Here is a 13758-nt window from a genome sequence, read left to right as displayed (position 1 = left end):
TATACTAAATTAATAAGATATGCATTTATATCAAAGATATAAAATAATTCATATATATATATATATATATATATATATATATATATATATATATATATATTTCTGAAATATATATATATATATATTTCATAGTCATGTAATAAATAAAAATATATTATAAATTTATATGCACCTCTTTTAAAAAATAAATATAAAAAAATTTCCTAATTTAAATATATTTGGTTGCAGTACTTACAGTTATTAAAACAATTTTAACTTAATAAATATTAGTAAAATAATAATAGATTTTATAAAAGCAATTGGCTTACATTTATTTTTTAGAAAAAATTAGTACATTTATTAAATAAAATAAAATTTATATTTTAAGGTATTACATTAATTTTTATATCATATTGTTGATCCAATCCAATGTAACAATCAGATATCAAGTAAAACGATAGAATCGTTTGTCCTTCAAAAGAAAGATTAAATTTTTAGTTAGATAGAAGAAAAGTTATTATTGTATATGATTATAGATATATAAAATAATAAAATTACCTAGATTTGATGGTGCTGTGAATTGTAATTGATGAGACATGCGTTGTTCATTTATTCCACATACCCGTTTTAAAGCTAATAATTCTCTATCAAAAATATTACCTAGAACTAAAAACCAACATTCATCCTTCCCTTTTTGAAATAAAGGGCAATGTGCTTTCAAATTGTTAGACTTATTTTTTCTTCTCATTGCAATATTTAGTATATAATCTTTATCCTTGTGAATATTTACATATTCAGAATCATTGGACTTTAGTGATCTAAACTTCTGTTTTCCATCATCTATTTCTAAACTGAGATCAATACAAAGCATCGGCATCTCTTTCATTACTTGATGTATCTAATATCAAAATTATTCACAATTAATAATTTCATATTTTTAGCATGTGCTTTCAATATTAGAAATTTTGTTTTCAATATTATAAGTATTTACTTGATATATTTGTTCTTCCTGAAAGTCTTTACCAAGCACCTGTACAAGTATATTATACTTGTCGCGCATAGTGAAACACAGTTTCGGAAGACATAGTGACAATGTCGAAAATAATTGTATATGTTCTGAATTTACGTGTGGCAATGTAGTAATTGCAAATTCATCAATCCATCGAGCTTGAATAAGCATTTGAAATAAATTCATTATCATAATTGTACTTGCTAACCATCCATGTTCTGCAACTGTATCTATCATTGCCTAAAAATAAATATATATTGATTAGAGTATTTTAATTATAATTCATATAAAGTAATATTACTTTTCTTCTAATCATACATACTTGAATAATCCTAATTGCTTGATCAAGAACTGATTTTAAATCAGTAATGTAATCTACACATGGCATAGGAAGCCTCGAAAAATGTGCTTGAAGTAATAAGAACGCCTTGGTATGTGGAGATCCATACGAGTAATTATCTACTTGGTAACGACACAGTTTGCTTAATTCTCTATTTAAAAATTAAACAGATTAAAATAAAATAGGATTTTCAAAATACTTTTTTTTTATTTACTAGCACAATAATACTTACTCATTTAATAATTCTTCATCATGCCTTACTGGTAATTCATTGTATTCGTGAGAATTACATAAAATATGTAAACATTGCTCCAATGTTAAAGATTCTTGTAATGATTCTTCAAACATTAACATAGTATGATGTGATAAATAATAAAATGACGCTATTTTACCCATTGAAAGTGAATATAAAATTTGTTCTTCCTAAAATCAATAAAAAATTTTGTAAATTATTCTTTATACAACAACTTAAAAATGAGACTTTAATTTTAGTTTATATACCTGGTCAAACTCTACGCAATGTGAATCTATCAACACCTTTAATGTATTATCCACCAAAGAAGATAAATACTGATTAATTATATGGAGTTCTAAACCATTCAAGTCATAATATTTAGGATTTTTCATTAATCTTATAAAAAAGTATGTCCAGGTTAAATAATCCAATAATTCTTGTTTATTTTTAATTGTACCAGCCACAATCTCGGCATTTATATGATCTGGTAAAACAGCTAATAAGCTTGATTCTACTGGAAATGGTTGATGTAAAAATTTTTTGTAAAAATTCTTTTTCAAGTCATGTACTAAAACCACTGCTACTCCAGCATTATCAAATTGAGGCCTGCCTGCGCGTCCTATCATTTGAAGCACATCTGTGATAGGCATGTCTACGTAACGGTGTTGTTTACCATCATAATACTCTGTTCCTTTTATTACGACCAAGTGAGCAGGAAAATTGACACCCCAAGCTAAAGTAGCTGTTGTAATCAATACCTAAATATAATATTCTTAGTTTTAATTTAGTTTATTTCATAAAATATTCTATTAAATATTTGTAATGTATTTCAAATATTTTTTCTTTGTTAAGACTTCTTTACTTTAATTTAATTTAAATATTGAGGATCTAAACAAAATTGTGAATAGCAATTAGCATCTAAATATGTACCTGAATTTTATTATTAACAAATAATTCTTCAACAGTCTTCCTGTCTCTATCTTGAAGACCAGCATGATGAAGCCCAATTCCAAAAGCAAGTGTAAGTTTCAAATTTGAATCTCTTACATGATCCAAAATGGTATTCATTTCTTCCTCACACATATGTAGCCATTGCTTAGGATTATCTTCTGCTGCAAGGTATGCAATTAAATCTAACGCAGTTAAACGTGTTTGTCTGCGTGATGAAACAAACACTAAAGATGGACTAGATGAGGCATGTTGTTTAATTGCTTGAAAAGTTGGTCTATTCATTGTTGCCATTCGCGGACAATAATTTTTCCCTGGGAATCCATGTATATGAATTTCTAATGGTACAGGTCGTACAGACGGACGAAAATTATAAAGGCCCATTTCTTTAATACCAAGCCAATCAGCTAAATCCACTGCATTAGCTAATGCTGTCGAAAGTCCGATAACTCTTAATTTTTTTGAGGTATGGCTAGAAATAAAATTAGTTCTTGAAATAATAACTTCCAATACAGGACCACGATCCTCCCCTAACAAGTGTATTTCATCTATAATAATGAGCGCCACATTCTTGACATAAGCTCTTGTTTGCCAGCTTCTGCTGATACCATCCCATTTTTCTGGTGTAGTTACAATAACGCTCGCACTTGCTATAATTTTAACATCTGGTGATACATCTCCAGTTAGTTCTACTACTTGCTTCCCTAGTTGTTCTTCCAATCTAACTTTCCAATCCTTCATTCGTTCTCTAACTAAAGCTTTCAATGGTGCAATGTATACAACTTTTTGCGTTGGATATTGTTTAAATACTCGGAATATAGCAATCTCTGCAGCAATTGTTTTCCCTGAACCAGTTGGAGCTCCTAGTAGAACATTATTATCCGTATGATACAAACAGTGAAAAATTTGTGTTTGTATTGGATTAAAATGAGAGAATTTATAAAGTTTTTCAAATAATGGTTCTTTCAATGCTTTTACAGGTAACGGTTGTAGCTCTAGCAGTTTAGTATATGGTGGATACATTTCAGGTAAAATTAAATCGTGAAATGTTAGAGGCAGCATATTTTCACAACCTAACCAGCGATCACTTGTTGCTTTTACTATATACTGAGAAGGCAATGGTTCGTGTAATGGTATGGTCATTACAAGCTCTTGTTCAAGATTGTTGTAAACCATTTTTCTTGACATGTTAAAGTATTCATGATGATAAATAACATCACTTTCTGGATCTTCTATCCATATCCAAAATGGTTCTGAAGTTTTACCATGAACGTTGTCATTCCATCGAAATTGAGGAAATATTTTCAAACGTATTCTTAAAACTGTGCGAGTAATAGGTTGTATATTTGCTTCCATTTCTATTGCAGGTAATTCTTCACAACATTTTTTCACCAATACTGCGACTTTCTGATTATACAAAATATCCCCTATTTCTTTAACATTCATATTATTTAATCTATCAATTGTCAAATCATATAATTCTATTTTATCAATAATTTCTGGTGATAAACAATGAAACTGGCACAGAGGACTTTTATGACCCCATTGTTGCACCTCAATTATTTTTGCTATTTCTAATAAACAACCAGCCATTGTTGCATTGTTCTGTCCCAACATGATATTAAACAATGCACGACAAATGCGTCCTGCATTTTGTACAATATATGCTTGATCAGATATCAATGAAAATGAATTAACTCGACCATGTGACAAATACGTTTGTAATAAAATATTCACTTTACCGTGTATATTTTCTACACCACCTTCGACTTTAAGTTCACAATATTCTTGAACCATATCTTCCAGTTCCTCCATTTCATCCTCTCGCACTTTCAGTTGTCCAAATTCTTGAGACTGGGATATCATAGCAAATATTTCTGCTTCAGTCATAAATGATTTTATAAGTTTATTAAAAATTTCAATAGTGTCATATTTGAGATAAAAGTGACTTGCAATACGTCCTAGATTTGTTGCACTTAGATCTCCAGTATTTGTATTATATCGAATCATTTTAGCTTCATCTAACTCTTTAGCTGCTGTATCAATTAACTCTTTCCTTTTTCGTTCTAAATTTGGATCTTCCATAATAACTTGATAAGGAATTCCATAAACATGATAGTTTAATTTCATTCGAACAAATAAATAGGTGTAACTTAGCCATTTTATAGCTTCTTCTACGTTTGATATCGTACCTAATGCAATTTCAGCATTTAAATTATCAGCCAAATATTTGATGAAACTACTCTCAATGGGTACTTGGTTTGTTAACAACGATAAATAGTGATATAATTTAGTATGGGAAGTAATAATAACAGCATGACCAGATACATCAAATTGTGGTCTACCAGCACGACCAAAAATTTGTAAAACATCTAATATATCTAAATCGATATATGCACCGTGTTTTGCATCATATATTTCTGTTCCTCTTATAATAACTGCATGTGCAGGTAAATTTACACCCCAAGCTAATGTTGACGTGCATACTAATACCTTAATTAAACCTTCTCTAAAGTATTTTTCAACTAGATTTCTTTCTGAACGTAATAAGCCAGCGTGATGTACTGATAATCCGTTATTAAATAATTCAATTAGATATTTGTTACGTGACTTGGCAAAAGCTTTATTTGTAAATTTTGCTTGACCTTCAGGTATAAATAATTTATATGTATTGTCTTGTATTGCTAACTGTTTTAGTACGTTTGCTACTCTAACAGTAGCATTTCGTGCGTGTACAAATACCATCACTTGATGTCCTTTGCGTACCATATCTAAAACATTATTGTAACATACTTGATCCATGTAGTTCACTTCTTGTAACAGTGATGTAGCTTTTACACCGATAAATGTTTGACTAAGAGGTACTGGTCGAAATCGATGATCAAAATAAAAGAGTCCTACGTATGGATTCACTCTTAAGAATCTTGCAACGTCTAAATAATTTGGTAAAGTTGCAGAGAGGCCAACAATTCTGATCATGCTTTGTGAAGATTCTACTTGTCTTAAAGTTCGAGCAACTAATGCTTCAACTACAGGCCCTCTATCACCATGCAACAAATGCACTTCATCAATAATTAATAGTTTTACAATACTAGTGAGAGATATATCTCCAGTACCTTTTCTAGTAACAACATCCCATTTTTCTGGCGTGGTAACAATCATTTGCGTTTGTTGAATTTCTGATTTAGTTAATTGCATATCTCCAGTTAATTCACGAACGGATATACCAAGACATTGCAGTTTTTTACTAAAATTTGCTGTCATTTCAGCTGCTAAAGCTTTCATTGGGGTTACGTAAATTATTTTAAATTGATTTTTCATTAACTGGCCATGTTCAATATGTTGCTTTAATTGATGTACTATGGTTAACATAGCGACATTAGTCTTTCCAGCGCCCGTTGGAGCAGAAATTAATAAATTCTCATTAGTGTGATATGCTGCATCGAATACTATACTTTGTATTACATTTAATGATGTAATACCGCTGAAAGCCATTTGTCCAATATCATCTAATGAATCTATCATAACAGATTTGTACTTTACATCAATGGGTTGAGACTCTGGAATAGGTATAGAAACTTCCTCGAACATTTCTGTATCTTTTCTCTCTGCATTCTGTGGTAACATTATTTTTTGTTTTGATACATAACCAGCTGTTATTCTACTAGACATATTGGAGTCAAATACAAAGGGAAACTTTTCTCGTGTATTTCTGTCTGTAACATTTTTTTTAAATATGGGTGTATGCATCTCTATTAATGCTTCATTCTGTTTTAAGCGCAATTCTACCGAATCAAAATCATTTTCTTCAGATTCTCCTTTTTTTTCTCGTTTACTTGATATTTTATTAAATTTTTTTTTCTGTTTTTGTACATCTTTCCATAATTGTTTTTCTTTTTCAGACTGTATGGTTACTTGTCCACTAATCACAGGTCTTTGGATATTAGACTTTTTTTGTACTTTCAGATCGGAATTCAAAGCTATAATACTTTTCCGATGTTCAATGATGTATTGTATGAAATCTATGGATTCACAACCAAGGAAATCGAATAATTCACTTTCCGAATTTTCATTTTGTAATTTATTAATTATAGTATTATCAAATGCTTCTCGAGACATTGTTGAAGAATACTTTTCATAGTATACATTCAAATTTTCTTTATATACCGCCTTATCAAACTAAAATAAAAGTATAATTATAATTAGTACATTATACAAATAAATATTGCACAAATTAGTATGAACAAATTTTAGTACAAACTTTAGTTTTAACTAATTTTGTCTCTTCATTTCTATATTCCATTGAAAAATTGTCAGTACTTTGAATAGTGTTTTCTAAAGACATGCTACGAAGTGTTCCAGTATCTGGCCACAACACTCTTGCAGACTTATATTCAATTTTTGGACCAAATAACTTATTTTCCGATGTTTCAATATCATTGGTAATTCCTTTTTTATTTTCTATCAGTGTTAAAATATTTTCATTTAATTTTTCTCGAATTATTATAATTATCTACAAAAAATATATTAAAATTTTTTTAATATATGCATATAAATTTATGAATTTTATATATGTTTACCTCCAACATATTTTGGGCATCTTCAAATGTTAAATTTCCAGCTTTTTTTCTTAAAATTGTAAATTTTGTGTTAGTTAACATCTTTTCATTGATTAATAGTTCTAAAGTAAACATTAAAAATTCATCGATGATTTCATAGGAACATTCTCCTAAAATAATAACAAATAATGAAAAATTTTGTTATTATACATATATATATGTATATACACACACACACACACACACATAAACACATACATATACAAAAAATATACATATACATGTATATAATATATATAATGTATAAAACACATACATATACAAAAAATATACATATACATGTATATAATATATATAATGTATAAAATTATTACATACCAAGTGCGTTAATAGCAATTTGACGTAGTTTATTAACATGATGTAAAATATTCTTGGGTATATGTTTGCACAAATCTTGCCAATTAAATTCACTGTAATACGTATAATTGTAAGTATTAATTGTACAATTAAAGTAATATTCATAATAAATTAGAAGAAAAATGATTTTTTGGTGATTTTACACTGGTTATTTTTTTCATTTACAAGTGTAAATTAGCCAGCTTCTAGGTAATTAGATAAATATAAATTATAATTCTTCGCACAATTGAAACCAACTTGAAGAAACATTCTATGAATATATATGAGGCACTTTAATAATTCGGTTAAATATTTGTCTTTCATAAAATATTAAATGTAAAGTACCTTTTCACTCTATTATGTTGTTCTTTTTCTTTTTTATGTAAGTTATTTGGTTCTAGATCCCTTGTACTTTTAATACGTCCAAGGTTTGTAAACATTCGCAGAGATCTTGTAATTCGTGGTAATTCTGGCATTTTTTATTGAAAAATATTATATGTCAGAATCTTTAATCTGCAACACAAAAAAAAATCATATTTATGAGGAAGGATACATTATCTAAAATTGATAAATTTTAAACAAACAGTGTTATTTTTATAATAATACAATAATATACGTTTAGTAAATATACCATGCATCTAAAAAAAAAAAGAAACGTTAGTTACTACATTTTATTTAACACAAAACAAAAGAATATATTTCAAATTAAAAGATGTTTTATCTGACTACTATTATCGCCATTAACGTGTTAAAGATAAATATTCATTTGTCATCCGATATTAAATAAACTAACGCAATAGAAATATGAATATGAAAATGAAAAAAGTAGCTAATTCTCATAATCTCAAACTTTTTTCAGAATCGTACACAGAATTATATATTGTAACTTGTAATGCATATTACATTTTAAATTATTAAATATTATTATCAATAAGAATCTCTATTAAAATTCAATGTTAAGTAACTACTATTGTTATATTTTGTTATATTGATATTCTTATCTTTTCTTGGGTTAATCTATATAATTTCGCAATTGAACCGTAACAAAATTATCTTTCGTGTATCGTATATCAAATGCGGTAAACGTGACATCAGTGGCAACAGTGTTAGAATTCTTGTCTCAACGTAAACATAACCTAATCAGTAAATATCGTTTTAACTTTCAATGCTAGTCTATAGAGTAAGAGCTATTTGTTTTTAATTTTCTACAAGAATGTGAAGAATTTGTGATTTTGTTGTAAAGTTTCAATGTATTCAATATCAAAATCTGTCTATGTGACATCACTGTATTGCATCATCGAAGAAAATCTGAAATAAGAATTACAACGCACGTACTTGACGATTTTGATTTTAGATTTTAAGTAGCAATTGTGCTGTACGTAATTTTCGTAAATGTGACATAATTTATGGAATGTTTATATAAACAATGCACATTATCACAAACACCAAAGTTATACCGACTAGGTTATGTTTACGTCAAAGTGAAAGTCCAAACACTGTTGCCAAATTTATCCTCACCATGGCTTATGTATAAAATAGGTTTGTATTTAAATACGTGAATTTAATTTATAGCATATCATAACCAATAACAAATCGTACAAATAGTGGTCACTATTATCTGATTTACATATTTAACTGAACTCTTCGATTGTGCTTGAAGAACATTGACAGAGCAAAATCAGCAGATTAACGAATAGTACGGCGATCATATTCTAGATATGTAATTTTATTGCAGGTACAAATGTTCTTCCTAGTTACTGTTACTTTTATAACATATCAACACTGAATTTACGAAAAGGATTTCGTTGTTACTTCATTTTGAAGGAATATTTTTTATTATGCGTTGAAATACGAAAGATATATCTTTGTTTCTGTGTATTTTTTTTTTTTCGTACACAAACTTTCGCCAATATACAATACAAAATAAATTGGTTTGAATGTATGCTTCACGCGTGGGATAGTACTGTCATTGTGTCATTTGATGAGGTTACGTCGCTACAAATGACAGTGTTTAACCAATGCAAATTCAACTTGAAAGTGTAAACGAGATGTTTAAAAGAACTGGAGTCGAAGTATTTTATCAATTTTAATTACAACATACTGCAATATAAATACTTCGTGAGAATTTAATGAATGAGGGCAAAGCAAGATATTTTGCGGGGGGTCTTTACTGGGGTTATCGTGACCCAGGTAGACCAAAAATCCGCTTTAACAATAAGGTAAAAAATTTTTTTACTATATCATACTATATATATTATAATATCTTTCCTATAATGAATTTAAGAGAATACATGTGTATTATACTGTGTACGAAGCTTATATTTTCAACAAAATTATTTTACATAAGTCAAAGAATCTTTATATCAGTATTACAATTTCTGATCATTGTATGATATGTGAAAACTTTTAATTACTTATATACCTGTATTAATACACATGAATGTTTAGTTTATTGTAATTCACTGATTTCATGAATTCATGCGATACATTATGGTGGTATTTATTTTTTTGTTTTTATTATTTAGCTTTTGATCAAGACTGCCAATGTAAGACTGAACTACTGATGCATGGAATAATCGTCTTTAACATTAAATACGGACAGCATCAATGGGAAACTGTTTTTCGTGTTTTAAGGTGTCTCTTCCACCAGCCACTGCCACTCGTTCTTCATCATTTGATTATAAAGACGGTAATCTCTCTCTCTCTTTCTCTCTTTTTTCTTTTACTTCAATTTTTTTATTTCCATTTCATTTTGATGCATTTAATGAAAGTTAATGAAATTTTATAATTTACACATTCATCTATCAGTTGTAATATACATGCTATGAATTGTAATGATTTTAGAAACAATGGAACTAAGAGGTTCATTCTTAAATTCTTGCCAACAAACTGGGCCCTTAATGCCGGAGAGACATATAAATGGGAATAGGAAATCGGTAACCACACTATCAACATTTAATAATGTAGGATCTGATAATTGCGGATCTATGCCCATTGTACAAAGTAATTTGCGTTCGTCAAGAGGATTTTATGCACGGTTATCACCATTGGGTAGATCTGGAACATCATCTGGTCTTAATGCAACCACTGAATCAAAGCAACAGAAAGAACCATCAGAGAGCAAATTAAATGCTTTATTTGACCAGTACAAGGTGAAATTTAAGGATTTCTTATTATAATTATTATACTCATTTCTGTTTCTATCATGTTGCAATAATATTTGATTATTCTTTATTTGTAGGATTCTCACGAAGATGTCATTCTAGCTGATGGTATAGAAAGATTTTGTAATGACTTACAATTATCACCAGATGAATTTAAAGTACTTGTTCTTGCTTGGAAATTAAATGCTAAACAGATGTGCCAATTTACACGTCAAGAATTTATAACAGGTTTGAAAGCAATGAAAGTAGACAGTATACGTGGTATACAAGCAAGATTACCAGAAATTGTTCAAGAATTGACTGTAAACAATGATTTATTCAAAGATCTCTATCGATTTACATTCCGATTTGGCTTGGATGTTAATTCTGGTCAAAGAATATTACCGGCTGATATGGCAATTGTTTTGTGGAAGCTTGTTTTCACAATACGTGAACCACCTCTTTTGTCAAGATGGCTAAAATTTCTCGAGTGTCATCATGTTCGCGGCATACCTAGAGATACGTGGAATATGTTTTTAAATTTTGCTGAAAGTATCGGCGATGACCTTAGCGTTTATGACGATGCAGAAGCATGGCCAAGTTTATTTGATGATTTTGTAGAATATGAAAATGATCAAATGAACCAAAATATCAGTAAAGACGATATAAAAGATACTTCTATTGATAATTAATATTTGAGAAAAAAATTTATTATAAGTAAATATTATCATTATGTATTCAACCTTTGAACAGAAGTATTTATGATTGTTTGACACTGAAATGATAAAAATAATTATAAATTTTTTTTATTCATTTCTTTATCTTTTTCTTTATACAATATTTAATAAGGAAAGATTTATTAAATAATTTTTTTCTTAATTCTTGAAAAGATTACTGTTCAAAGGATTTTATTCAGGGATATATAAATATAAAATTTTGCACATTTAATGAACATATTAGAAGACACAATTTTTATAATCTAAATTTGTGATACAGTATGTATGAACTTTCAAAATATTAATATTTTTCAATTTTTGTGAAAATATTAGTGGAGAAAAAAAAAAAAACAAATTTAAAGATGCAATTACATGAAATTTCATCGAAAATTTGTTTAATATTATGTTTAAGTAAAATATATGGTGTAATTTTGCTTAAAACTGATGTAAATGTACTACTGTAAGACAAGTTTGGTCATTTGTGATTATAGTTATTATAGTTTATGATAGTGTTTTAAATGGACGTATGATTTATTTAAATTATGTTCCTATTTATTTTTTTCTTTTAATGTCAGTAATGAAAGCCTTGACCATGATTGAAATCGCGAATAAAAATTATTAAAACTTATTGACAAACATATTTCGAATATAACAACATTGATTACACGAATGTATATAGTGCCATGTCTTTCGAAAATATTAAAAAGTTATAAAAATTGATGATAATATCATTGAACAAATGTATGACTCGTTAATATTTTTGCATACAATATAAATGTGCTACTTATTTACATTGCAATTTCGATCATTGCAAAACATTTTTAGCTTCATATAGCCTTACTTTAGAAATTAATTGGTGATATTTTCAAAATATTATGAATATGCTTAGATATATATCCAGTGTCCTCTTATATGCAATACTTACAAGAGTACAATATTCAAGAAAAAATATAATAATTTTAAAAATACTTGTTGTTTACATAGAGGATCTTTTTATAATTCAAAGTGAATAAAATCACTGATAATTTGATTTGTCATTTGGTAAATTGAAATAAAAATTCATCAACAATTAATGAATAGAAAATTTGCTAAATTTAATACGTAAACGAATTTATAATTAAAATACGATAATTACGCAACAAATAATTCGCATAAAAATTACAACAAATTTTGTATAGATACCAAATATATTGAAGATTATATAAATCATAATTCGGGCACAGAAAAAAATAAAAAATAATAAGTAATCTAGTATGAAAGTAAATAATATATGGAATTAAATTGTACATTATATTTATAAAAAATAACTATTATGTATTCTATATTCTAACAATATTTATGATATGGAAAAAAGATCCTCTGTGTCAATATAAAGCTATCGATTTTATGAAATTATTGAAATTATACAAATGTGCATAATTTAAAATCAATAGACGCACATATATCGTTAATTTATTTTTGTGACTTAATGAGGATTTAAATCTATATATAAATCCAGGCTTATCGGAAAAAGCTTTATACGATAATTTTATACCTGAAACATGCTTTGTTAAAAACTTTTGTTTAACTAAACTTTGAAGATTAGTTTCGAAAAAAATATATGATGTTATTTTTATTGTGATAACTTCTTATCAGATCAAATAATGTAAACGCATTGTCGCGAAGATATAAATAAGATAACAATGCAATGAATGAAGTGATAAATATGAATAAAATTTGAGTTGTAATATATATAAAATTTACTTATTTTATACATACATATATAAAATTTACTACAAATTTTAATAAAATTAATTTTGATTTTGTAACGAGAATATGAATAATAGAAAAATATATAATGCATTTAAGGAGCTTGATAATGTTAATAAGCATAAGATTTACAGTTAAATGTCCATGGTCTGATATGTATTAAAAATAAGTTTTGTTATTAATTATAATTGACCCATTGCTAGAATATTAACGATGCTATTATAAACCGTATATGTATATATTATATTAATGATATAAAAATCAAGCATAGTTTTAATAACATATACATCATAATATGTAATGTTATTACATATTTTATTGTTATGATAAAATTAAAAATTAAAATTTTGCAGTACTAGTTTTATAAATATTTTAATAGTGAAAAATACACAATAATTTTTTTCTTATGCCAAGTGTCTTCATAATTCATTAAAACTTACAGTAAATTTTGGATTTTTTCAATGTACAAATTTCTTTAAGTAATTACATTAAAGATATTGAAATAATATCATTATAAACTTAATTTGATTACAAAAGTATGCAATATTTAAAATATTTCTTCAAAATTGTATATTGATATAATGGTACAAATTATTCTTCATAATAACATAATTTATATATATTTATATATATCATAAATCAATATTAATAATCTTAACAGAAATAAGGAATAAAGAAAAAAGA

The 13758-nt window shown here is 27.3% G+C and overlaps 2 protein-coding genes across 6 annotated transcripts; one reads left to right on the top strand and one right to left on the bottom strand.

Moving 5' to 3' along the window:
• Positions 1-309: 309 nt before the first annotated feature.
• LOC122534123 (activating signal cointegrator 1 complex subunit 3) lies at positions 310-8932 on the bottom strand. 5 transcript variants are annotated; one of them, XM_043664459.1, is made up of 12 exons: positions 8913-8932; positions 7812-7979; positions 7449-7540; positions 7092-7240; positions 6773-7024; positions 2494-6690; positions 1830-2321; positions 1561-1751; positions 1311-1479; positions 971-1228; positions 538-877; positions 310-451 (listed from the first exon to the last, which is right to left on the bottom strand). In XM_043664459.1, exons 2-12 carry the CDS (start codon positions 7940-7942, stop codon positions 363-365), a joined length of 6360 nt encoding a protein of 2119 aa, XP_043520394.1. In that variant the 5' UTR covers positions 7943-7979; positions 8913-8932; the 3' UTR covers positions 310-362. The 5 variants fall into 5 exon arrangements, with proteins under 5 accessions (XP_043520394.1, XP_043520393.1, XP_043520391.1 ...); XM_043664458.1 differs by lacking the exon at positions 8913-8932 and adding an exon at positions 8802-8843; XM_043664456.1 differs by lacking the exon at positions 8913-8932 and adding an exon at positions 8595-8668 and having other exon boundaries at positions 7812-7981.
• Positions 8921-11376, top strand: LOC122534131 (DCN1-like protein 3). The gene is made up of 5 exons (XM_043664479.1): positions 8921-9005; positions 9202-9685; positions 9992-10155; positions 10311-10618; positions 10708-11376. The coding sequence occupies exons 3-5, from the start codon at positions 10074-10076 to the stop codon at positions 11299-11301; spliced, it is 984 nt and encodes a 327-aa protein (XP_043520414.1). The 5' UTR covers positions 8921-9005; positions 9202-9685; positions 9992-10073; the 3' UTR covers positions 11302-11376.
• Positions 11377-13758: the final 2382 nt, after the last annotated feature.

The sequence above is a fragment of the Frieseomelitta varia genome, unplaced genomic scaffold, assembly GCF_011392965.1.
Source record: "Frieseomelitta varia isolate USP_RPSP 00005682 unplaced genomic scaffold, Fvar_1.2 scaffold_577, whole genome shotgun sequence".
NCBI classification, from domain to species: domain Eukaryota; kingdom Metazoa; phylum Arthropoda; class Insecta; order Hymenoptera; family Apidae; genus Frieseomelitta; species Frieseomelitta varia.
The sequence above is the reverse complement of the archived record's forward strand: the minus strand, read 5'-3'. Positions and strand labels throughout refer to the sequence as shown.